Raw genomic sequence first — 27,026 nt, 5'->3', positions numbered from 1 at the left:
CAACCATAGACTCACGTGAACTGTTTTTTTTCGACCGTTTCGCTTTCGTGTTTCTCTTTGGTGCTTTGGTGGCAGCACGGGTCACGACGAGGACCAGTGTTTTTAAGCAATTTAATTACGTTTTTAAAATAAATTTCTCGTCAAATTCCTATATCTAAAATATTTAAAAAAATTCGACTCCAATTATTAAACTAACTTTTGCATAAATTATCCCCGAGATTGGTTAAATGGATAAATTCAAGAACTACTGGGAAATCGCTGACTTGATTAAACATAACCTCATACATCCACTTATGCTTATATTTGACGTGTGCGACCTACGGAGCCTATTTAACAAATAAAAACTGTAATCTATCATAAATCGCAAGTTTAAGAAATCAGTCAATTATTTCCTTAAATGAAAATCTTATTGGAATATAAAAATTGATGGTAAATTGATTTTTTCTTAAACAAAAATAGCAACTCAGTCAGTTTTTGAATTTTCGTTTCACCTTATCGGAAGTAGGTACTGCCGCACTCGAAACTTCCGCAAATTAGTATTGTTTCCAGATTTGGGCTTTCGAATTTTTGAAAATCTTCCGAAATTATACAGTCAAGAGCCTTCCAAAAAAGGTAAGTCACCCCTTTCAGAATAACTTGATCTAAATCACCATAAATACCTCAAAAGACTGAAATACTTCCCATTACTTCGAATTTGAGAAACCGTCGCTATATTTTCCAAGGTCTTTCGAGGTTATCAAGCTTACCTGAACCAAATTTGATTTAACTTCATGAAATCTACAATCTTTTGAGCCAAAACAAATCTTAAATTTAAAATTCCCCGATAATATATACAGCAAATTATTGTCTACATGAAATTTTTGATTGGTCGAAGGGGGCGCTGTGACAGATTTTTGGAGCGGTGAAAGGGGATATCTAAGCTTAATCGAAAATCCTAAAGTGCGCGAAAGCTAGCTTTGATTCTGATTTAAAAAATCTTTATCATAGAATCGTAGCAGTCTATAGAAAGTTTGTTGTTACTTTGGTGGGGATAATTCGTCTTCCATAAAAAGACATTTCAAGAGTAAACGACCTTTGTGGTCTGTTTATACAAGGCGGCGCGCAGTGCAGTCTGGGGTAGCAATGGTGGGCGCGTGATTTTGAACAAATTCCAGACATCAGTCACAAACACAGGTACGTGCGATAAAATAACAATCACTCCTTTCGCATCTTGAAAAGAAGGTTTGGACAGCCCCCGACCGCAATTTGTCATTTGCCCGCTATCATGAACTTTCAGAAAGTGCATTTTACAGACACGCCCCCACCCAGTAGACGCATTTTATACGAACGTCCGATTTTTAGGTTAAGTTCTAATTCCTGCAATTGCTCGATCAGAGCATTTTGAAATTGGTAAATAACGTCCACCTCGTGATGTTCGGTGCTCTGTTGTTTAGATAATCGCAATTTTGAGGTAATTGGGCTTCATTAGTATTAAAATATTAACGATAAGAGTTCAGTTTGTGGAAAATGGCGCGTTTGTCTAATAAATGGCGCTAATGTTAGTCTTATAGGACTCCGCTTCATAATTTTGATTATTATTCAAATATTTGGGTTCCAATATAAACAAAGTGACGTTTAAGAGGCTGATTGTGTCGTTCGATGTGATTAACAGTGCTTGCAGTTTTTTTGGAGATCGAAGAACGTCAGGTGGAGGAATAGGTATTTGAATTTTTGAATTTTTAAATTAGGCCCAATGAATGAGAGTTGGTTCATTCAACTGAGATTTACGGTTTCGTTGACGAAATTCGTATTAGGATTGATTAGACTTTTTATTTTATTGGGATTTTGACTTGTATTTAGGCAGCTTTGTGGGAAATGATGTAATTTTGTTGTCGTATTTGGAGGTTTTCTAACCTGACTTTTCGTGCTGTATTGCTCCAATATGCCTAGAGTCGGTCGAGTTACGTTGCAATATTGTCAGTTTTGGGATAATTTACTTAATTGACTGGAAATTTCCTTACTTTTTAAATCTTTTCTCCTATTTCCAAAATCGAAAATTTTATTGGTATGGAGCTTGTTGAATGTTGACAGAGCAAATATAGTTACATTTTTGTTGCTTTGTTTTCAGGGCGTTGATTACGAATTCTTTCAATTAATCATTTATAAAATTTTTAATCTTTGAATTTAATCCTGCAAGATGCAAGATCAATTTGAAAGTATAATTCGACATTTAGCAGAATCATTCCAGTTTAATATCCAAAATTGTACAATTTCAAATCTATTGAAAAATATTTAATTAGGAAAGGGTTTTCTTATTTTTAAAACAGGAGGAGGTCCTTGAAAAAAATTCGCGATGTCTGGGAATAAAGGGCAAAGTATGCGTGCCCTCGTGGAACCAGTGGCTCTAGATTCTCGAACTCTCAGTGATGGGGATTTGAGCGCTTTGAGTCTTTCCCACAACGTCGAACAATATGCAGGCAATGATTTCGAGACGTACACCAGCATTTCTGGCGAATTAGAATGTATGAATGCCGAGGAAGTAATGACGACCGACGAGGAACACATCGTGATAGAACGAGAATCCGAACCAGACGTAGAAACTGTCCTTCCAGACGTCGAGATGAGTGACGTTACCGAAGAGGTTCAAACCGAGCAAATCATATACACAACAGCCAATCAAAACAATCAGAATATGATTTTCCAAACGAAACCGACGCTGCAAAGAGTTCCTGTTTCTACATTACAGGTGGCTATATTACTTTAATACAAAATAAAAACTAAAAAAAACGTTAATCCTTAGGTTTTAGGATATAGGAACTTGACAAATTAATTTAATAGATTCATCAGAATAAGTCTATATTTCAGATGAAACAGAGCGTCAGTCAGCCAACACAAAGCCAATCAATCATGATTGTATCTCCAGCTGGCGGACAAGGCGCCAGTCAAATATTGAAAATTTCCCACCCATCCACAGCTTCCGCAGGCCAGTTGCAAAGTTTGGCTCAAACTTTAATAACAGCAAAATCTGCTGATGGCAATATCGTACAATTGCGATCAGCCCAGCCCAATAAACCAATCATGACGACAAGTCAATCTGGCACGATCACTTTGAGTAATGTTCATGCTGTTAAAACTGTCCAGTCTTCTGTAAAAAGGCCTGCTCAAAGTGTACAGGCAAATCGAAACGTCAGTTTCTTTTTTTAAAAATTAAATGAATCAGTTTGTGCATTGAAATTTAAACTCTACTCTCAATAATTATTTATTTACAGGTTTACACAAAAATGATTCTCACTGGTGGTCAAGCTCAACCAGGTCAAGTTCTCTTCACAACACAAGGTGACAACCAGCAACAGGCTATAAAGTTTATAAGTAATAATAGTACCGGACAAAACATTACTAGTCCGACAAAAACGATTACTTTGGCTCAAGCTCAACAAATGGGGCTCATAGGCGGCGGAAAAGTGCAGCACATTATTCCCTCTACGCATCAAAAACAAGTAAGTTACTTGGCTATTTTTTCATGGCCTTGTTATTTAATTACTGCTTATTCAAGGTTTCTACAGAACCCGGATAAGTCATAGAGTTTTGAAAAAAGAGCCCGGAAATTTTGATTTCTATTTATTTTTCAAGTTTTAATAATTATTTTAGAACTTTTTCGCTTATTATGCAAATTCAGATCGATAGGAATTGATTAAGTTATTTACTATTACACATAACTACTTTTAACATAACTACATTTTTCACTACATTAAAAAACTTGCTTTGGAATTAAATAATAGTGGTTAAATAATGTCCATTTAATAAATAGATATTGGAAAATACGTCAAAATTAATTGTTTTCGAAATTCTAAAACAACTCTGGATATAATCACCATTTCCGATAATTCTTCGGATAATTTTAAAGATAAGCCTGAATTAGTATTTTGCCAAATTATGCAGTAATTTTTAGAATTTATTCCGCTGATTCTACCGTAGGACAGAACTTGGTGCAGAAAGTCACAAATTTAAAAATAATGATTTTACGCACCACATAATTTAATATTTTTATAATTATTACTCAGATTTGTGAAAATATAATAAATAATGTTTTAAAAAAAATGTAAGTATTTACACATTTTTATAAGACACTATAATTATTTCAAAAAATCAATGAATTTTCTTGGAGACTTACTTTAAGATAAGACCAAGAACTTTAAAAAAATGTAAATTATATCCAGAGTTATCCCAATTTTTGAATTCATGTCAATTTGACGTTTTCTTGCTATATCGTTTTATAAGATAGATATTTTGCCTTCAACTTGGGCTTATTAGACGCAGAATTTTATTACCATTTGCGCTGTTACGAAGTGAAAAATGTCATGATAATATTATAAAAAAATAAGGCACTTTAGTAACAGTTCAAAAAACAGGCGTTTAGAACATTTTCGTCGGTAGTGAACAAGGATTTTTCTGGAAATTACATTGCCGCACAGTATAATGATTTGAAATTGATTTAAGTTTTTATTTTGATTTAAGTTTTGTTAAAAGTTATCCTGGAAAATTTTTAAAAGTTCACCTGGAAAACCTGGAGTTTTAAAAGTTCGATTTCTGTCACAACCCAGAAGATTAGTGGAATTTTTTTAATTTGTTGGAAAACCTTGAAAAGTCATAGAATTTTTTAAGTACTTCACGGCAAACTTTAAATTTACTAATTGATATCTTACAAATAAAACTAATATGATTATAATTGTAGAATTAAACAAAAATTATATTAATAGCAGTGATGAATATTGTTTCGAATTAAAAAATGATTGAAAAGCCCTTTATATTCCCTGGTGGAAATCATTTCTATGAATTTGTAAAAAACTTTGATGAATTTCAATGAAAGATTCTAAGAATTTGTACAAAAATACGTATGATTTTTTAGGATTTCTGCTAATTTTTTTTTTAATGCGTTTTCGATTCGGAATAATTTTTTCGCATAAATCGATCGTAAAAAAGATTACATTTTTTTGCGTTTCCTTAAAATGGAGTAAACTTCTAGGTATTTATTTTTTGTAGAAAAATGTAGACGTAATTTGTTTTAGTATGGCTTAATTCTATTTAATTCACAAAATACGTTAAAAAAATGTTAAACCCTGAAATGATTTGTTTATTATAAATTTAAAATCATCTAAAATTTTACAAATATTGGTATCTGCTATCATCTACCTTAAAACTTGGTTAGTTTTCACTAGCTTTCACCGGTTTTGAGAATTTTAGAAAATCTGAATACTCCGGAAAAACTACAGCCTTTTACGAGGGTCTTCACATAATATTGAAGAAAATTATCAATTTGGGGTTTTAAATTTGAGTTAATATTTATTAGAAATATTGAAATACATATCCATTAAATGTTGTAGAAAATTTTAATTTAAAAAAAACTTGCAAATTATAAAAAATTAAACCTTCATTTTGCAGTCGTAGATTTTTCTACTTTTTCTTAGAAGATAGTCTTTATTCGTAGTTGAGTGTAGAAATTTGTCATTTTTAAAGAAAAACTACAACCAGCTTTAACAAATTGTATATTTTCTTGAAATTTCACACAGTGATGTAATAGGGTCGTTGCAAACAATTTTTGATTTGTTTTTTCGATTTAAACTTTAAATATGGGGCAGAATCGGGTTGAAATTTGGCTAAATTATAGTCTTAGTGGACTACAACAAACAATAAAAAAATAAGAATGTCTTTTTTTTGGTAGATTTTCATAATTTTTCTCAGAAACTTTATTGGTTCGGACAAAATCATGAATGAATAATAAATGTAATTCCCCCTTTTTTTGTTGTTGAAAATCTCCTTTTTACTCAAACATGTTATTGCATTTGATATTCTTAAATTATAAACTCTGAAAACTGTAATTACTTTGAAACTAAAATGTATTTAAATGTGTCTTACAGGGGATAATTGTTAATAAACTGGTGCAGTCAGGTGGAACCCCGAAAATGACTCTTGTTTCCAACTCAATGAAATCTCCAACAAAAATTTTGCCAGCACCATCGATTCAAGGAAAATCGATATCAAATTCTCAATCAAAGCCAGGCATTCAACAGACTGCGCAGAAAGTCATCATTAGACAGGTAAATTTTTTCAACACTATTTTCATTCAAAATTAAATTTGCGATGGATTTTGTTTTAAAAAAATTACTATTTGTAAATATTTCTTTATCATTGTTTTAGAGTTCCTTGAAACCGGGAACAGTCCTTGGAGGTGGTCATCAAGTTATCAGAATCCCATCTAATCAAAACATTGTCACGTCGAATCAAGTCCATCAGATCCAAATGCCCGGACGGCAGGTAATAATAAAATTTCATTAAATCGAAACAGGTAACTTGAGTAAAATGTATTTTTTAAAAATATTAATGATTGTAAATTCTAGGTACAGTACGTAAGATTGGTCAGTACACCTTCCACTGGAACAACCAACGTTGTAACTGTCGGAAAATCGAAACCTCAAGGGACACTCCAAACAGTTGGAGTTCACCAGAAAATTGGTCAACAGCAGATTGTCAAAGTGAGTTTGCCACTTTTTCTTATTTTTCCTATTTATATTTCTACTATTGCTACTATTTTCTCACATTGTTCGCTAATGTAACTATTGTTTCATTGCCATTAAAAGTAAATTTCCACCATCTCCAGTCCCATCTCACTAGTTCATTAATTTTCCTTTTATTGGAATTGAAACTTTCAAAATTGTATTGTTTGTAATTCAATACTTTAAAAAATTCTAGGTACATTGTAAGTTGAAAGCATTAGTAGTTTAAGGGTTTAATTTGAGAATATTATAAATTGCATAATTTCTAATTGAAACTTTAGTAAGTATAAAATGGTAAATTAATAGCGTTTAAAACTTATCAATATGAAACTATATGTGATTCTTTCAAGATTTTAACATTTTATTTTGAATTGAAATCCTTAACAGTTGAACAGTTTTTAATCGAAAATGTTCAAAATCGCATTATTTCAAATTCATATATTAAAAAAAAAAATAATTTCTTAATTTAATCGTACTCGGTCTTTAAATCTTAATAGTGAGTAATTTTACGTTTGAAATAGTGTGAATTAAATAATTTGAAATTGAAATCATTTGCACACATTTTAATTAAGAGCGTTTGATTGAACAATTTTAGAGCGTCACATTAAAATTTATTTGGTTTCAAATAAACGATCATAATGAAGGTCTACTTTTAAATTGTATGTTATTAAGAAATAAATTAATTCAAAAAATAATTTACAAATATCAAATTGGAAGTATTCATAATTGAATAATTATGTATGATATTTATTTTGTATTAATAACAAAAATGTGAAATTCGGAGATTAGAAAATTAGAAAAAAATATTCTACAATTTAAAAAGAATGGAGTTTATAAGCTTTATGTTGTAGACAATTAAGGTATAGAAGTCCAAGAAATTAGAAGCTAATTTATTTTTAAATAATCCAAAATATGTGAGGGTTTCAAAATATTAAAAAAATTAAATTTATCGTCTTTGAAGGGAATTGATTAATTTTATTGGAATTATATAATATTTAAAGAAATTTTCTAAATCTTTAAAGATACTTTAAATTGGTGTTTAATTAGTTTCCCATCTGATTTCATCTAAAATTCTCTCATTTTTTGAAATTGGTCTCATTGATAGGTTTAGAAAATTTTTAATTATCCTGGAAAAACAGGAAAAGGCGTGAAATTTTGTGCCAACCCTGATGAACGAAATTAAATAAAAAAAGTTCTATAAATACGCTCATTAAAGTAAGAAAATAGAAAAATAGTTATTTCTGTTAATTAGGTTTGCAAATTAAATAAAACATTTATTAGAAATATTAACAACCTCCATAGAATACAAAATCATCAATATAATCAATATAATCATGTAGAATTTCTTTCAAATCCTGCGTTCTTCATTTTTTTTATTACTTATATGTATATTTAAAAAATCATTTGATTAGACCTAGACATTTTTAAATCTATGTCTTAACTTTAAAGTTAATTTCATGTGTGCAAATACAATTTTGTGATAGAATTAGAAAAATGTAACTTACCAAATATTGATTATTATTTTTTATGGGTTTTCTATGGGTATTTGTATCGTTTAATTTAATTTTCTTCGTTGAAAAAACAAAAATATTACAAATTTGAGTTCTTATGTGAAACTGTTATTTTGTATTACTAAAAAAATTAATTTATTTTAAATGTATGCGACTAGTAAAAACTATTTTTATCTCTGAAGTTATTTCAAGTCATGTTAATGTAAAGATCGATGATTTCTTTAAATTAAAAATCTTGAACATCAATAAACAGGCAATAAGGACTGTGACACCAAAAACCGGACTTGGTGGACCTGGACAACGACTATTAATTCCTGCCTCTGCGAACGTTGGGGGTCAAGCGAAAAATACAGTCACTATTCCAGCTTCTGCGTTGAGTCAACTTGCATCCGGACAGGCTGTCATATCTGGAAATTCAAATCTCAGCAACATAATTGTTCTTCCAGCCCAGTACCAGGTATATTTTGTTAATTAAAAAACCTGTCTTATGAAATGGATTGCGAATTTGGCAATTCAATGTTATATTATTTTTCTCCTTCTTTTCAGCAACAAAAGGAAGATGGCAAAAACAAATCACTTAATCAGTCATCCAGTTTGCTTAATATTTCGCAAAATTCGATGGACTCTAGTGCAAATTTATCAATTTCTTCTCTTTCCGAAAGTAAAAGGTCTTCGGCTCCCCCTTCAGAACCGAATGGAATTCGCCCAAGGAAACCTTGCAATTGTACTAAATCCCAGTGTCTCAAATTGTAAGTAATTCATCTTCATTCTTCAATAATGATTAGAGATTAAATTTGTAAGATATTCGTAATTCAACAAAAGAAAGAAAAAAAAATCGGTGAATGCTCAAGTCACTCTTAATCTTTTCTGATCATTCGAAACAAAGGCACATCTTGTCTTATAGAATATAAAAATAGAATCCTGAAAAAGCATAATTGAAAGAGCAAAAGATTTTTTTTCTTTTCTCTTAAAAACGAAATCTCTCAGCTATAATCTCAACTCAGTTAAATAATTATATTTAAAAAGTCTATGGAGTTATTTTCAATAAAAATATATGTTCGCAGATACTGTGATTGCTTCGCGAATGGGGAATTCTGTAACATGTGCAATTGCAACAACTGTTCCAACAATCTAGGAAATGAGGAAGAAAGACAAAGAGCCATCAAGTCTTGTTTGGAACGCAATCCAAATGCTTTCCGACCGAAAATTGGAAAAGGTCGGGAAGAAGATATCAGACGACACAACAAAGGTTGTAACTGTAAACGAAGCGGTTGCTTAAAAAACTACTGCGAATGTTATGAGGTATATAAAATTGGTCTAGTAGTTTGAAAATCTATTAATTGGATTTTTGTCCGCAATGAAAAATTGAATTTTTACATAATATTTCATATTGATCTAATTGTCGATTTGTCTTTTCTTTTTTTCAGGCGAAAATCCCATGTTCCGGAAATTGCAAATGCGTTGGTTGTAGAAATGTGGAGGAAACGAGTACAAATAAAAAATCCTTGAGAGATCTGGCTGATGCTGCGGAAGTTCGAACTGCTCAACTCACTCTCAATAAAGCTAAGATGCAACAGTATGCAGAAATCGCTTTTAGACCGCCGGCTACGTCGAACACTGGCGCTAGGTACGCTCAATATTTATATATTTTTTGTTTCACTATTAAAGGTAAAAATGGAATCACGACAGAAAAGCAGCTGCACGATTTGCGCATTGAAACTTTAATTTTAGCTGTCCTGATTCGATTTTTTTAAAACTATCATAATCTTCATTCTATTTCGTAGGACTAGGATTTTTTTCCTTAAATTCGAGAAAAAAATATGTACGAGAGTACAAAAGTTACAAAAAAGAAAGGATTGTAGATTAAAATCCCACTTCAGTTTAGTCAATTTAATCAGAACTTGCAGTAAATATGAGAACTTCTAAAAATGCTAGGTTTTGATTAAAAATAACTTTTGTAGGTCCCCTTTTTTATCTAATCTCCTCATTTCCCTTGAGAATAAAAAAAATAAAACAATGGTTCGATTAATGTTTGAAGAATCATAAACAGCACGAGTTCAAATAGATTTTTTTCCCGCATACCAATTTAATTTAGAAATTAAACCCGAAAGATAAATTAATTTTATAGTTGAAAATAACAAAAATATCTTATACTCTCAAGAGTTGACTGATTGAAATTGGAATATTGCAATAATCCCTTTTCCAGACAACATCAAGACATTGGTCAAAATTAGACGTTTCTAGGTTGTAGAAAAAGTTTTGAAAATATTTTTTTTAGCAACGTTTTAGGACCCTTTAAATAGAAGAATTAAATTCGAGCTAATTGTTTGTGGGTGAATTTTATATGTTATCTAACTGCATTTAAAAAAAATTCTTATCGTCATAATTTTGTTATTTTCGTGAATTTTAATAGTAAGTGGGAGGAGGGTTTTCAAAAAACAGTCATTTTTGTGTCTTTTAAATTGATTAGTTTCTAGATTACTTACAAAATCACTTTAAACAATTCATGTTTCTGTACAAGAAAAAATGGAAAAGAATAAGGAATCAAAACCTATATTTTTTGAATTCAGTTGTTTTTTCAAAACATTTTCAATTTTCAAAACAATTATTTATATATTTTCAATCTTTGATATTCTTGATTTTTTTCTGATGTATTTTTATCAAAAGAAAGTTAGAGAGCAGTTACATTAAATTTATAACATACGCATATTGTTTAAAAAGTTTTTAATAATACATTAAATTCCCTTTTTTTTATTGTTGTTGAAAATCCCGTTTTTTACTTTAAAATGTACTACTGAACCGCTGTGATTCCTGCTTTTGGAAAATGGTTCTCTTTTTAGACGATTAAGCTTAGTTCGAACAAGAAAATGTTTTAAAAAATGGTTTGAAAATAACTAATCTTAAAAATGTCCTTTTTTTTATGAAAACTTAAAAAATGATAAGGATTTATTATGATTTAAATCTAAGTTTCAACCAAATATTAAATTCGCTAAGGGTGTATTTATTTTTCTCATTTTATGAGCATTTTGATTCTTCATAGGTATAAAATGAGTTTTAAGTTTTTCCCTAAAAAAGAAAAAAAAAAGGATTCTATTAATATTTTGTTAACTCACGTTTCTGTCTTATCGAAAATCTTAATTTTTGTTTATTGGTTAATTAATAATTGACATTGAAAGTACTGTTATATTCCCAATATGAAAAAAATTCTCTTATAAACAAGGAAAAAAATGGTTTGAAAAATCTAAAAATTATATTGGTAGGTTATAGTAGGTCACGAAAGGTTCCTAATTTGGGCAATTGATGCATCTCGAAGACGCGAACAATAACGCACACGGTGAATTAAAAAAAAAAGTATTTTCGAACTCCTGGGGTCGAATTATATCGAAATACCTCAAAAAATTATATTTGAAATTTTAGATCATCACAAACCTCCTTCTATGAGGAAGCAATATATTACTAGAATATTTTTAATAATTAAATATTAAATGTGTTTTGATTCTCTCTTTTCCAACGAATTATTTCATTGACAAGAGCAATTTTATTTCGATAAAAAGATCCGTTTTTGAATTGTTATTCGATGGAATTTCAGTAAGAAAAAAATCGAATAATACTTGCAATTAAACAAAAATAAAATTGTATTTGAAAGGTTTAAAATGCATAGGGGAGTCAAGTGTAATTTTCCACTCATTTCCTGAGAGACTTAAAAGGTGTTATAAATTCAGGAGGACCATTTAAAAAAACGTAGACAATTTTCATGATTAGAAAACTGAGAATTTCAATTCTAGTTATTGAATGTAAGAATTAAACTTTTAAAAAAACTTTCCTTAAAAATGTCATCCAGTTTCGAGATGAATAAAACTGAAATTATGACTTCGAAATTGCGTAAAACTGCTATTTCAACTGCAATTATTAGAATTTTGTTTTCGTAAGTTTATCCGATGAAGTTAGAAGTAATGAATTATTATATTCTATGTTCAGGGTAACCGTTTTAGTCGAAGAAAAAATTCCCGGCCATTTCCCGGTTCGCAAACATTTTTCCCGGTCACTAAAATTTAAAAAATCGAATTTATTCTAAACATTTTTCCATTTAAAGTAGTAAAAAGTAAACAACAAATTAAAGCATTCAAAGTGGAACTTTTGAATCTAAAAATTGAAGTTTAAAAGTTTTTAGTTCAAAAATGTTTTATTCGGATGATCAATAATTTACACGTATCAACTGGAAGGCATTAACGCCTTTCAATTGAACAGTTTTAAATGAAATGCAGATTAACTCCAAAATTCAAAATTGTTACCATTTATAAATGATAGAGTTAAAAAATTTAGATTAGATTTCAAAAATATAAATCCACGTTTACATTTTCAGTACTATAGATTAGAATCAATCAATGAACTTTACAAGTTTTTAAAATTATATTATACAGTTATTTTGGGCTAAAAACTTCAAAATTTTTAATTTTTTACAACTTAAAAGTTCTTAAATTAGAAGTTAAACGATTTGCATTTTAAATAGTTTAAGCATACTTGAAAAGCTTCAAGATTTTATTTGACTGAAATTTCAGTACAAATACCCACAACCTAATTTAAAAAAAAATCTAGATTTTTGCAGATTTCAAACAAAAAATGTAGAAGCTTTGGAGATTTGTGAAAGGCTCCAAAAGAATAAAAACATTTTCTTATTATTCATAGGAAAATTGAAAATGATTTTTCATTATGAAAAATTATTTTAGCAGAATATTTAAATAGATTTTAAGAGATATCGAAAATTGTAGGAAAAATTCTATTCATTTTAAAATATGTTTAGATGTTCTGAAAATTTTTTGCACGCACTTCGTTTAAATTGCTTGACATAATTTCAAGTTTTAAATTAATTTTGAATCTTTTCAAACTTCTAAATGTCTCTTGAAATTACACAGTTTTTTCTACAAATAATACGTGTTCAATTATTATTTCTACATAAAAATCCAACAATTTCACTTACAAATTAAACAGTTTAAAAATAGAACTATAAAAATTGTAACGTTACAAAATTAAAAGCTCTGAAGTTCTAAAGATTTCTATGTCAAATAATTCAGTTTCAAATTGTTTACTTTTAAATATTTCGCTTCAATTGACTTATCTCATACCCACCTTTAATTCATCATAAATATGGATTTTCTTTTATAACAATTGAGGCTGTTCATCATATAGGAAAAACTGAGTGTAAGCAAATAGTCCAGAAATGTAGAAACTGAGGTTTCAAAAATAATTGTTGTAAAGTTTATGGAACCCAAGAATAATGAATACATAAAACTAAATTAAATTTTCTGTCGATATAATTATATTTTTATTTTTTTACAGACAACCTTTCAATTTCCTAACCGACAAAGTTGTCGAAATGACCTGTCAGTGTTTAATGGCACAGGCAGAAGAATCAGAGCGAAATATGTTGGATGATGAATCATCGCAAAAACTAATAATCGAGGAATTTGGACGATGCTTGAAGGAAATTATAGAATCTGCCCACAAAGCAGAAAGCACCTAGCAGGGAGCTTCAGACAAAAGTCGAGGTTTTCATTCATTTCAATCTTACACATTACATTAAAGTCCGAGGGATTGACTCTTTGTGAGCCTTAGCGATAGGAATGATTGATCGAATAATGCGAATACCAAAGACGGTATGGGCAATTGTAAAATTATAAAATGTAGAATGTCTTTGAGAGGCGCGATTTGCGTCGAAATTCGTTTAGGCATCCGGATGAATGAAGTGAATATAATTACGATAATTTAATAATTTTTTTGTCCAGTTGTTCGTAGCATGCCTCAATAATTTTCTTCAGCGCTCAGTAGAGAAAAGGGAAATCTGATTTGTAAATAGAGTTCGTTTATGAAATTATGGTGACAAAATATTGTGTAAATCGTCAGGTATCCATTTCTTGGTAGTAAAAACAAAAATTAGTTAATCATAAATTCACTCTAGGTTAATAAATCCTTTTTTATCTTTAGATTTAATCTAAGCCAGACACAAGTGTCTGCAAAGTCTCGATTTGATATTTGAGGCCTTCTCGCCCGCGGGATCAAAAAAACTAAAAGTTTTGATGGCAATTGCCATCTACTTTGTAAAGTGTACAAAGACCTAATTATTTACTGAAGTGACGAGAACTTATTTTCGAATTTAATTCTGTGAAAGATGGAATTCCGTATCATAAAAAAGAATATTTTTTTTAAATAGAAATACTTTCAGAGTTGGTGCTACACTGTTTATTTCAAATAACTAATTTGAGAAATATTAATTTTTAATTCTTTTAAACACTCAGTAGCAAAACGTTGAAGGCACTTGAAAGATTTCAGTGTTAATCTTTAGCAGTTCGATAGTTAAAAAGGTTGGTTTCTAGTTTTTACGGATCTCTAATCACGTGATAGTTTTAAGAAATGAAACTATACAAGAGTGCATTTTAAAACTTTACCCGTTTTATTATTAATATTTCCTCTAAGTGTAAAAATAATTTTAAAGCCTAAATTTGTACTTTTCGAGTTGAATCAAGTTAATAGTTCAAATATTTTTATTTCTCTACTTACACACTCTCAATCTAGAAATAACAATTGTACATGCCACTTGCGCAGCGACATCAGCCCCACCAAGAGCGCTCTTTCCAGTAGGTCAAAGAGGTATTCGTCAGACGTATTTTCTGATTTTGTAAGATGTAATAGTACTTTTTTTAGTAAGTAACTACATATGAAAGGCAGACTTTACACTTTTATCAATGTAGAATAATGTAAGAAAGTGTATAAACAGTAATGGATCTAAATGATTTAAATATATAAATAGATAGATATATACATACATATTATATTCATAGAGTTGAAAGTTCGAGGGACGTTAATTATGCTTCATATGGAGAAGTATGTGTTCAGTGGTATTGTATTGATTGCCTAGCTTTACGATTTTGACATGTTACATTTCTACTTGATTAAATTATGGTTTCTTAGACAATTGAACAGACGTATTTTTCTCTGAAACCCTGCAAGGTCAACTAATTAAAAAACTACACTTTGACAAATAATGTACAATTTTTATTTATAGATTCTCTGCCATTAGAATTTAACAATTTTCTTTTTGGGTTCTTTTCTAGGTTCTATTTTCGTCCCTTCCTCTTCTAAAGACTCTAAAGTATTGTCGGTAATGGTTTTAACGGTTAAGGTCGATTCTTCCTTTTCTCTCAATTTGTCTGGACAATCCTTTTGCAAATGCGTAACGTCTTCGCAAATTTTACAAGCTCCGCCTTTTGGATAGAGACCTCTGGGATTGTCGGGGCACTGCTTTGCGATGTGTCCTGCTTCTCTGCATATAAAACAGGTGGCGAATCTGTAATCGTCGGATTTCGTTACCTTGCATTCGAAATGGGTGTGTTGAGTGGAACCACATTTGAAACAAATGCCAGTTGCGGATTCTTCCATTCCAAGTTCTGGACAATCCGATAAGTTGTGACCAGCTTTTCGGCAGTGGAAGCAAACTTGCTTTCTCACGCGAGCCAAAGACTTTTCCGCTTTTCTTCTCTCGAGTTTCATCGCTGCTTCGATCTCAGATTTTGGAATTCCTGAAATAATTATGCAAATATTTTTTAAAATGCAAACTGGGGAAAATCGAGGGGTTGATCACTCTTGAAATTGGGTTTACAAACCGTTGGGAAGTCTTTCGGCAATTGTTGAAGTATCTTTGAAATATTTTTTATCTTTTTCAACACGCAGAAAAAAATTCTCGGTTTTTTCCTGGTTCGCTAACATTTTTCACGGCAAATAAAATTTAAAAATTGGAACTCTAAAGCTAAACATTTTTTCATTAAAGTAATAGGACTTGGTTAGGTGGAGTGGAAGTGTGCGAATGTGTGTCCATATCGACGGAAGTATTTATAAAGAATTACGGTTATTGTATGATATTATATGGTGTGAGTGGTGATTATTAAGTGCAATAAAAGTAGGCTGATAAGTGAGATTAAAAAGTGACGTTTAAAAAGGTATTTGTATTTTATTATTGGCGATATACGTAAGGGGTTACAATTTATATATATAACAGAAGCTCATTCTACAACACAAGGGAAAAGAAATAACCTACAGGAAGATGAATCCGACCTTAGCGACGAAGAAATTAATGACAAAATTAAGAAACTGAGAATGAAGAAAGCACCAGGAGAAGATGAAATACCGAATTAAGCATGGGTATATTTAGAAGGGGACGGCAAAAGGAAACTTTTTGAACTGATAAGAAGAGTGTGGAATGGAGAAGGCTTCCCGAATAGTTGGAGGAAAGGGATTATTACGCCGATATTCAAGAAAGGAGAAACAGAGGATCTGAAAAACTATAGACCGATCATTCTGCTTTACACGGCGTACAAAGTGTATGCCATGATATTAAACGAAAGATTAGTGAAGGATTTGGAAGAGAAGAAAATATTACTGGACACACAGGCAGGATTTAGAAAAAATAGAGGAACAATAAACAATATATACATACTGCAGCATATCATAGAGAGAGAACTAGAGAAAAAGGGAGGAAAGATCTTTGCGTTCTTCATTGATTTAAAGGCAGCCTTTGATAAGGTAAATAGGGAAAAGTTGTGGAAAACAATGGAGATAAGAGGAGTAAGAAAAGGTTTAATTAAAAGAGTGAAAGAAATCTATGTAAAAACGGTTAGTGCTGTGAGGGTAAATCGCAATATCACAGACGAATTTTGCACAGAAGAGGGCCTTAGGCAGGGCTGTCCTCTTAGCGCTACACTATTCACACTCCTGATCTCTGACATAGAAGAGGAAATGAGAAAACAAATTGTGGGAGGCATAAAAGTTGGGAGTGAAAAATTCTGGTCACTTGCTTACGCAGATGATATAGCACTGTTGGCGAACAATGAAGAAGATTTTAGGGCAATGATGAAGAGATTCGAAAAGTTCTTAGAGAAAAAAAGTTTAGTATTGAACGTAGAAAAATCGAAGGTAATGGTTTTCAAAAAAGGCGGGGGCAGAGAAAAGGAAAGAAAATGGAATTGGAAAGGAGTAAATGTAGAGCAAGTGAAATTATTCAAATATTTAAATACACATGAAACATACGTGGGGGATAGGAGAAAGACTCTTTAAGGACAATTTCAGGGCAATTTAGAGGAAAAATCTAGATATTGGTTAGACGAAGGAAGTCAGATGTGCGCTTTATGTAAAAGAGAAACAGGTACACTGGAACATTTAATTAGAGACTGCGAATTAATAGATAGACCAAATTTAGAAATTGAAGAAATGTTAAATGGTAGGACAGGCAATAAGAATGTGTGTTTGGTTAAGACTTTTTGAAAAGCGAAAAGAGGATGCAATTAACTCTAGATAAGTAGAGAAATGTATAATATGCGTATATAGAGAACCATAATTGTTACTATTAATCCATATAGAGATTCTATTTTGTTTTAGTTGTCAAAAAAAAAATCCTTGAATGCAAGAGTGGATGGTTAAGAAAAAGAAATGTAAACCAAGTCCAATTTTTCAAGGCCGTTGGGCTGAAAAATAAATAAATATCTATCTATCTACCATTAAAGTAATAAAAAAGTAAACTAGAAATTAAAGTACTAAACGTGGAACTCTTGATTTTTAAACTTTTGAAATTGAAGTTTAAAAGCTTTTTAATTTAAAAATGTTGCTTTAAAATCCTCAATAATTTCCATATGAAAATACGTAAAACAATTTTAAATGAAATGCAGATAAACTGAACAATTTAGAATTTTTAACATTGATAAATCAATGAGTTCAATGCTCTAAACTAGATAATGAATGAACTTTAAATTTTGTTAAATTATACTATTTTAAACAAGTTTAAGCTAGAAACGTTAAAAATTGAATAATTAATTTTTTTAGACGAACACTTCTTGAATTATAAGTTAAATTGTTTTCATTTTAAATAGTTCAAATATCCTTGAAAAGCTTCAAAAATTTATTTCAAAATGTTGAGAAATCTAGAAGTTGTTTTAAATTTATTTAAATCTAAAATTATTTTTGAAATTTTGTTAAAACTTCTAAATATCTTTTGTAATTAATCGAATTTTTCCTACAATTTTTAGAAAATCCTGCAAATTAAAAAAAGTTGCTTAAAATCTTCCAGATTCTTTTTTTAACAATTTTAGAAATTTTTCAAAATATTTTTGAATATTCTCTTAAAATAATTTTTCAACATCAAAAATTATTTTCAATTTTCCTAATAAAATAGTGTACGAATAGCCGAATTTTGTCGGTGCACACTTCGTTTAAATTACTTGAAATCATTTCAAGTTAAAAATTAATTTTGAATCTTTTCACAACTTCTAAATACCTCTTAAAACGTTCAAAGTTTAAAAGCTCTTCGAAATTTTAGCGATTCAAGACTTTTTATGTCAAACAATTCAGTTTTAGATTTTTTACTTTTAAATGCATGGTTTCAATTTAATCGTCTTAAGTGGACAGTTAAATATTGCTGAATATTATTTTTTTTTCATAATTTAAAAAATTTGAAATTGATTAAAAATTAAATACTTTATATTGAAACAATATTTTAGTACAGATACATTATTATGAAGTTATTTTTAAGTTAAAAATATTTTATAAAGTTCAATCTTTGAATGGATTTCGAATCGTTTTGTCAAATAAATTATTGTTTCCTTTAAATACTTAAAGTAACGATCATTTAAAAAATAATTTATTTATATTTAAAGTTGATAAAGTAAAAATGTTTTTTATCTCAGATTTTCAACATCAAACGCTTTTAGTTTTTAATGGTTCAAGTGTTCAAGACTGCATTTTTAAATTCTTTAAAATCAAACTGAAAACTTAAAATGGAATATTTTTTAAATAGAATATTTTCGAATTACGCATTGAATATCATAAATGAAAAAGATCACAATTCGACTAATTATTTTAAAAACCATTGAAATTAAACTTTAAAAATTTTTTGTTCAAAGTATTGGTAAAATTTCCAATAAAAAAATAAATCCTCTGCCTTTCCCCGGTCTTAAAAAATTCCCGGATTTCCATGTCTCCCGGTACAGCGGCCACCCTGCACTTGGAAATATTTGTAAAGAAGGCATCCTGTATTTGGTATGAAACTGCAGGGATTTTAATAAAACAGGGTGGCCGCTGGACCGCAAAACCTGGAAATAACCGTGAATTTATTTTTTGACTGGGAATTTTAGAAATTTGTAGAAAAAAATTTGTCCAAGTTTGATTTCAACAGTTTTTTAAATAAGCAGTTGAATATGTATATTTTTAATTTATGATATCATTCAGTTTGCAATACGTAATTCGAAAATCTTTCACTGAAAAATTTTCCGCCTTGAATTTCAACTTTTAAGCGTACATTTTTCATTTAAAGAATGATAAAATTCAATTTTCGGCTTAAAAAATAGTAGCGTTTATAATCGACAATGTTGATAAATGCGATTATATTCTAATGATTTTGAAAATTGAATCATCCATTAAAGAATAAAAAGTGAATAATAATTTATTTCACAAGGGGATTTAGAGTCAGTTCAAAATTTAAGAATTTCCAGATTCTAATCTTAAAAATTAAACTGCCCGATTAAAAATTTATAAACTATTTTAATTTAAAAATGATATATTCGTAATTAAAGGCTCTTTTATTAAATTTAAAATATTTTTTTAGTCTAAAATATGTAATTACGAAAAATAACAATTACTTAATAGTTAGAAATATTTAATTTTTCATGTAAAATCAGTAATTATAAGTCAAATCTTCAAAATCAAACTTCGGACGTTACAATTTTAATTGATTTATTTGAAAAAATTTAATTTACAAATAAAATTGTTGAATTTTCGTGTATAGTAAATATTGAACACCTATCATTCCTAAAAAATATTTCTAAAGATTGATAGGATAATTAAACATTAATTTTTATTTTGAAAAATTAATTTTAAAAGATTAAAAAAAAGAATAAAAACGGTCACAAATGAATCTGGAAGATTTAGAGGCAATGTTTATAATTTTAATAATTTTAAAAGATGTTTTGAAGTTCGGAAAAAATCTAAAAAATAATTTAAATTTAGATGTGTCAGGACTTTGAAATGAAATTTCAAAGCTTTTGAAGGATTTAAAAATTTTCTTTAATGAAAACAATTTAACGTTTAATATAAAAAAGACTCAGTTTAAACAAAAATGTAATCGTTTAATTTTTAATATTTCTAGCTTAAAATTACTTAAATTATTTGAAGGTTAGTTTTTATTACTTAAAATGGAAAAAATTTTAGCTTTAAAGTTCGAACTTTTTAATTTCACTAACCGCGAAATTTGTTACGAACAGGAAAAAAACTGGTATTTTTTTATGTGATTAAGACGGCCACCCTGGTCAAATAATATAAAATCTTTGAAATTGTTTCAAATCTTCGTGCATTTTTTGAAAGTTATGTGAAATATTTTAGAATCCTTGAAATCATTTGAAATTTTTCACAATCTTTCTGAATTCTTTTGAAATTTACGTTAAATCCTTAAAATTGTTGTGAAACCTTGATAAATCGTTGCGAAATCATTTAAATGTAAAACTGCTGGGAATTCAATCAATATGAATTTGAGATCTTTATGAATTCTAGGAAATTTTCGTGCAATAAATGAAATCTCGGGAAGAATAATGAGAATGAAAATCATGAATCCAAATAATTGATCGAAAATGAAACTAAAAAGGGACGAACCTTTAAGAATCATTTGTTGTTTCAGTTCCTTTAATCGTACGGCATCATCTTTCTGAACTGGGAATCCATCATACATCACAACTTCGATTTCCATTCCATTAATGATAAGTTTCGTCGATTTTGCAGGTTTTCTCCTTTGGTGCTCTCTATCATCTCTAGGTTTTGGTTTCCTTAAATGGTGGTTTTTCATATTCGGTCTCCCGAACTTGGCTTGATTAAATTGATTTAAATTTTTAAAACCACTTTCCAAACCATTTGCATCTTTTTTAACTTGTCCAGATTTCTTCTCTGTATTGTTGCCAAATTTAACATCAGTGTTCCAGTCATTTTCTTCAGTATCAAACACGGAATTACTCGGTTTTTTTATTCGAGCCTCAACATCTTCCTTCTCCGATTCATTAATTTGAGCCTCTGAATTTTGATTCTTTTTCTTCAAATTTCGCTTTTGACGTTTACTCAATCTTTCTGTAGGATTCGTTTTCGATTCTTCACTCGAAGTAAGGGAATTTTCTTCAGACTTTTCAGGAATTACATTTTTCTTCTTCTTTTTTTTCGGAACTCTATCACCTGCAGTCTCGATTCCATCCTCGATTTTATTAAATTTTTTCTTTTTCCGAGCTGGCGTAGATTCCTCAGAAGGTTCAATTTGAGATTTTGCCCTTTTAACTTTGATCTTGGGTTTCTCTACTTTTTCTCGTTTATCTAAGTCTTGTGGTTTTATCTTTATTTTTTCGCTGATATCCTCCACAAGATCGAAGCTATTTTCTTCCTGTTTTTGGAGAGCTTTTTTAAGCTTTTTCTTTTTTATCTTGTTTTCACTAGGTTTCTCGATTTTACTGGAAGCCTTGAATTTTGCGGCTTTTTTAGTAACTTTTGTGTTTTCAAATTCGGCCCAATCGTTTTTGGATGGAGTCGATATTTCCTTTTCTTCTAGTAGCTGTCGTGCAGTTTTGGTCCTTTCCTCCACAGGTTTTTCTTTATTTAAAGATTCTTGAAGACTTTGTTTCATTACGTGCCATGGCGTTGGCTCGTTTGCCAACTTTTCGTTTGAAGCTTTCGAGCCTTTCGCTCTTGCAAAACGAGTCATCTGAAAGCGAAAAAAAATGTCAAGTTAAAAAGAATATAATTAAGAATTGAAGATTATATATAAGAAAAAATCGTAATATATTCATTTTCATTATTTTTATACAGAGAATTACAGTTAAACGCGGGTTGAATGACACAAAAATCAAATAAGTTTATAGGTTATGGAAAAGTATATTTTAAATCATACAATTAATATCTCGACAATACTTACATTTTGTAAACTCCAGTTGTTCTACGTGTCAACTATTAATCCGTTCTAATGAAAATAAAACATTAATTAATTGTATACGCTTTAATTCACAAACATAAATTCGTGACATATAAACATGCAGCGCAGACAGCGCACACGTTTTCCGAAAATGCAGGTTATGTTACCCAATGTTACCAAAAGATGCCGAAGTTGCTTGAAGATGGCAGCACCAATCGGAGCGCTTTTTCAAATATTGAGTTTCTAGGAACGAAAAAAGATATCAAAAGATAGCAAATATAAAAGAAAAAAGATTGTTTAAAAAGAGTAGAAAATTTTATTTAACTTCAAGATGATCGATAAAATGAATGATGACAATTGAACATATTTACCTGCATTTTGGCTTAATAATAAATGTATGTTTAAAATGATTTATAATGCGAATTAAACTTAAACAACATCAACAATTTCTGTCAACAGCATAACGATTTCTCAAATTTTTTTGATTCTTGGAGCTCTTCTTCTACTGTGTTTGTTAATTCTCGGCCTTTTGTCTCAGGAAGTGTGAGAGATAAAATTCCGGCAAATAAAACAAAAAAAGCGCAAAAAGTGCTTGGAGCCCACCAAGCTTTTGAACCTAATATATCGACAATAAGAGGAGCGGAAATACTTCCAAAATGTGACATTCCTGAACTTGTTCCAAAGGCCGTATTTCGTGTTACCTAAAATTATTATTAAAATTAATTTTTATAACAAAATTAAAGACATTTTTGATTGTAAATTAGTGTTTGAGTTAATAAAAATAAAAATGATTGGGACTACATATTAAATAGAAAAAGCATTATGCACACCGTGGGAAATAATTCACACGTATACAAAATAATGACGCCAAATACTGCTGAAATAGCAAATCTCCCCATCAATCCAGCTACCATAATAATATTTTTTTCTGATTCTGGTATCACCAAGATACTCAATAATGCAAAACTAGAAATAAAATATAGTAATGATGTTGAAGTTCGTCGGCCCATGGCCATTAATAATGGTATCGGTAATAAGTATGAAGGTATTTCTGTGAGTCCCAGTAGAAAAGTGTATAAGTATGAATTGACAGAAAAGTTGGTCCCATTCAATGCTGAAATAAGACAAATAATCGCACGTTATTAAATATCTCAAGCTAAATACAAGCAGACACTTATAAATTAATATATAAAATATATAATACTACTTTCTGTAAAGTTCCTTTTTTTAAAGACAATTTTGACGTACAAAATATTTTAAAGATTTGATCAGTCAATTGGGTTGGTATGATAGACTCCTAAAATGAGAATCTGATAGATCCAAATTGTTTATAAAAATAGTAATCACCTAAGGCATAATAAGCCATCGAAGCAACAAGCCAACAAAAGGACATGATAGCTGATCTTTTCCTTAATTCAGGATGCGAGCAAAGAAGCTTTAAACTTTGAAAATTTCTATAAAAAGAATTAATTTTCTTGTTTCTTTCTGATTTCAGTTTTATTGATTTCATAACCGTACTCTCGATAGTAGATATAGAAATCCTGGTATTGTCTTGAATAATTTTACCATAAGTTTTCTCAATAATATCTCTTGCTTCTTCCCTACGTCCTTTAGAAATTAGCCATCTTGGAGATTCGGGTAGAAACCTAAAACATATTTTTGTTTGGTAAAAAATAAATTTGTTAGTTTCGGATTTTCAATAAAAGAAACTTCTTTATTTACCAGATAAATAAAATCAGAATTAAGGGTATCAAACTGCATGTCAGTTGGATTTGCCGCCAATCATAGGACAAGTATGCTATTCCTGTAAGAATTATTGTTCCGATTGGATATCCACAGTTATAAGCAGTTCCCATCCATTCTCTGTGCTTATTTCCTGCGACTTCTGTTACTGAAAAATAAAAATAAAGTAGCAATTAAAACCATTTTTATAATAAACATTGAAGGTTTTTAAATTAAAATGATCAAGTTAACAAATTTTTAACTTTATTTAAAATTATTCAGTAGAAAAGGTAAAAATAAAGGATTTGTCCACGCGTACCGAAAAATTCAGCTACTAGTACCGAAATTTTGATTGACGTAGCCACGACCAAAAATAAAAGAGTATTTATTATTTGCCTTACTCTTTATGAATCATTCAAAACTTAATATAAAATTATTCTGTGGAAAAATTGAAAGGGGGGAAATTACGTAAAATGGTGAAATTTATATTAAAAATTACCAAAACTAGCAACAAGGTTTGTTTTTTGATAAACTTACATATTGTGTAAGTGGCAGACAATATGGCAGTGTGACTGGACCCAATTACCAATCTGAGAAATATAAAAGCCCAATACCAAGGAACAATGGCACTCAATGGACCGGATAAGGTCGATAACATAACGCCAATTATAAAAGACTTCTTTCGTCCAAATTTGTCTGAAAGAGTACCGAAAGAAATGGCTCCTATTGTTTTTCCCAACGACAGAGCCATTTGGACAGTTGCTCTTTGGTGTGATTTTTCACAAACTAGGCCCCACTAACAAATATAATAAATATGATTAAATGACAAACAAAAGAGATTCTTTTCAGTTCTTTTCGATGAAAGATTAAAAATGGTAAAAAATACTGTTTCTTAGTCTTTATAAGATGAGATGAAACTCCTCAGAGAATGATAATTATAGATTAAATTGATATGGGTCTCCATATCAATTTAATCTATAATTATCATTCTCTGAGGAGTTTCATCTCATCTTATAAAGACTAAGAAACAGTATTTTTTACCATTAAAGACTCACTTCTTCAACCATCGATTTTCGATCTAGCTCATTTCCGAACAGAAAATTTGTGCACTTCAATGATTCTGGAAATGTGTGTTCTTTAGTGTATTTTAAAGCTTCTGCGTAGCCTATTTCCACAAAATAGGTATAATTGTAATTATAAAAAGTACATGAACTGGCAGAAGATATGCTTTTTACATTTTCTTTTGACCAGTTTGCTAGGGTCAGCTCTTTAAGTTCACACCAGTGAGAAGGTATCTGTAAAATATTTATGAAGTATAATTCAAAACAAAATTAATTACCTACTGCTAATAGTGTGATCACTGGACTGGGAAATTACCGGAATTTTTTTCAGAGTTTTACAGTTTTCGATAATTATTATTTTTAATTGATGAATTTTGAAGTCTGCAATATTGTAACATCCTGTATTTTTCAATAAATGCATTTTAATTTTTATTTTGTAAGAGGCCGTACTTAAATTACGTAACGGATTATAGGACCTCTCCCCTGTAACCAACCATAATGTAATTTATGGTTTTCTTGTCCATTAACAATCAAATTTATAACTAAAAAGATATTATTATGAAGGAAGTAACTGCAAAAAATATAAATAGCTAATTTTCAAAAAACTTGACACCACCCCTGGGGATGTTACGTAATTTAAGTATGGTTTCTAATGTTCAAAATTGAATAACCTCGGGCCTAAACTCGAAGACTTAAGTGATTTTAAAATATATAGTATTTGAAATTGAACAATATTTTTAAAATAGTGGATCGCATGTTTTTTGAGAGTTTAGCAGTTTTCAGTGCTTCTAATTTTAAATTAATGAATTCGAATAAAATAAAAATCGTATAATTATTAATGTCAAAATTGATTCTACTATTAAATATTAAAAATTAAATATTTTCAAAATTGAAAACCTTCATAGTTGAGCTTAGAAGACTTCATAACAGAAAAAATTGAATTTTGAACATTTTGAAATAAAAAATTTCACATTTTTTAAAACTTATTTTAAATTTAAAGCCTTAATAGCTACCAAATTTTAAGCTTATCGCAGTTTAAAGTCTTTAATATTTAATAATTGAAAAAAAAGCGTTTAAAATAATGGAATATTGAGCTAAAATTTTTGAATAATTTTTGATTAAAACATTCAAAATTTAAATCGTTCAAGAATTTAGAATTAGAAATAAAATATTTTAATTTGTTATCATTTCAAAACGATCAAAATAACATCAGATTGAAATTTGAATGTTATTTCAAAATTCCCATTTGAAATTTTTCATAGTGAAGTAAATTTAAATTGAAGATGCTAAAATATTCAAAATTTCTGTTCGATGCTTTATGAATTAGACAATTTTAAAGAAGTAGCGTGTGAAATTAAATAATTTTGAACTGAACCCTACAAAAAGATTAAACTTTATTGCATATTGCAAAGTAAATTGAAAAAAAAACAATCTTTAGATTGGAAGATTGAAAACATTTTAGTGTAAATTCAAATTGTTTAAAATTATACAATTTAAAAATGAAAGTAGTTTCATACTTAGATTTTAAATTCACGGATTTAAAATTAAATAGACTTATTTAATAATTTAAATTTCGAGAATTAGACAATCTCAAACAAAAAGCGCTTCAAGTTGAAAATTGAGTAATTTTAAATTGAAAATTATTAAATGAATCAAATTCAGTCGCTTAATATTGTATAATTTAAAATCGGAAGTCGTATGGTTAAGCAAATGCCAGTGCTGCTTTTTAAATCTGCCGAATTGGATTGATTGTCGTGACTGTGAAACTGTTCTATTTTGATTATTTTAATGTTGAGTAAACTCAGTTTAAAAGCTTTAATTTGAATTACTTTTCTAAACAATAATTTAAATGATAATTTAAAAAATCAGACTATTTTGAGAATATTTTTTCCAATATTAAAATTAACTAAACTTCTCACCTCTGCAGTAAATACATAAGAAACTGCGTGCATTCCACTGAATATTGCTGGGATAATGGATATGATAAAAATTTTCCACAAAAATCCAGATCCTTCGCCAATTTTCCCGAGGGCTCGGAGCAGAGGATCACTTTTTTTATCATCACTCGGCAAATCTGCCATTATTTCAACTCAGTTGAATTCACACTGGCTATAAGATAGGCGACTGTTCAGTCGAAAACATTTTCAAGACTGTTGCCTGCTTTTAAATATAACTTCGTGAGGAAAAGCCGAATGGCTGAAAATCTCCAATCAGTTAATTAGTT

General features: G+C 29.5%; 3 protein-coding genes across 6 annotated transcripts; 1 reads left to right on the top strand and 2 right to left on the bottom strand.

Moving 5' to 3' along the window:
* The first annotated feature begins 372 nt into the window (after positions 1-372).
* On the top strand, positions 373-15,016 carry LOC117180022 (protein lin-54 homolog). 4 transcript variants are annotated; one of them, XM_033372303.1, is made up of 12 exons: positions 373-612; positions 2,307-2,725; positions 2,845-3,165; positions 3,249-3,476; positions 5,895-6,074; positions 6,175-6,291; positions 6,375-6,509; positions 8,295-8,498; positions 8,588-8,790; positions 9,106-9,343; positions 9,469-9,668; positions 13,379-15,016. In XM_033372303.1, the coding sequence occupies exons 2-12, from the start codon at positions 2,333-2,335 to the stop codon at positions 13,560-13,562; spliced, it is 2,403 nt and encodes an 800-aa protein (XP_033228194.1). In that variant the 5' UTR covers positions 373-612; positions 2,307-2,332; the 3' UTR covers positions 13,563-15,016. The 4 variants fall into 4 exon arrangements, with proteins under 4 accessions (XP_033228194.1, XP_033228193.1, XP_033228196.1 ...); XM_033372302.1 differs by lacking the exon at positions 373-612 and adding an exon at positions 908-1,173; XM_033372305.1 differs by lacking the exon at positions 373-612 and adding an exon at positions 1,318-1,450.
* Positions 14,563-22,425, bottom strand: LOC117180025 (triadin-like). The gene is made up of 5 exons (XM_033372308.1): positions 22,391-22,425; positions 22,187-22,262; positions 22,023-22,067; positions 20,726-21,812; positions 14,563-15,615 (listed from the first exon to the last, which is right to left on the bottom strand). The coding sequence occupies exons 4-5, from the start codon at positions 21,810-21,812 to the stop codon at positions 15,113-15,115; spliced, it is 1,590 nt and encodes a 529-aa protein (XP_033228199.1). The 5' UTR covers positions 22,023-22,067; positions 22,187-22,262; positions 22,391-22,425; the 3' UTR covers positions 14,563-15,112.
* LOC117180023 (organic cation transporter protein-like) lies at positions 22,299-27,026 on the bottom strand. The gene is made up of 7 exons (XM_033372306.1): positions 26,722-27,026; positions 24,797-25,036; positions 24,279-24,537; positions 23,742-23,910; positions 23,367-23,665; positions 22,850-23,133; positions 22,299-22,720 (listed from the first exon to the last, which is right to left on the bottom strand). The coding sequence occupies exons 1-7, from the start codon at positions 26,881-26,883 to the stop codon at positions 22,472-22,474; spliced, it is 1,662 nt and encodes a 553-aa protein (XP_033228197.1). The 5' UTR covers positions 26,884-27,026; the 3' UTR covers positions 22,299-22,471.

The sequence above is a fragment of the Belonocnema kinseyi genome, chromosome 9, assembly GCF_010883055.1.
Source record: "Belonocnema kinseyi isolate 2016_QV_RU_SX_M_011 chromosome 9, B_treatae_v1, whole genome shotgun sequence".
Classification (NCBI taxonomy): Eukaryota; Metazoa; Arthropoda; class Insecta; order Hymenoptera; family Cynipidae; genus Belonocnema; species Belonocnema kinseyi.
This window is presented reverse-complemented; position numbering and strand designations above follow the sequence as displayed.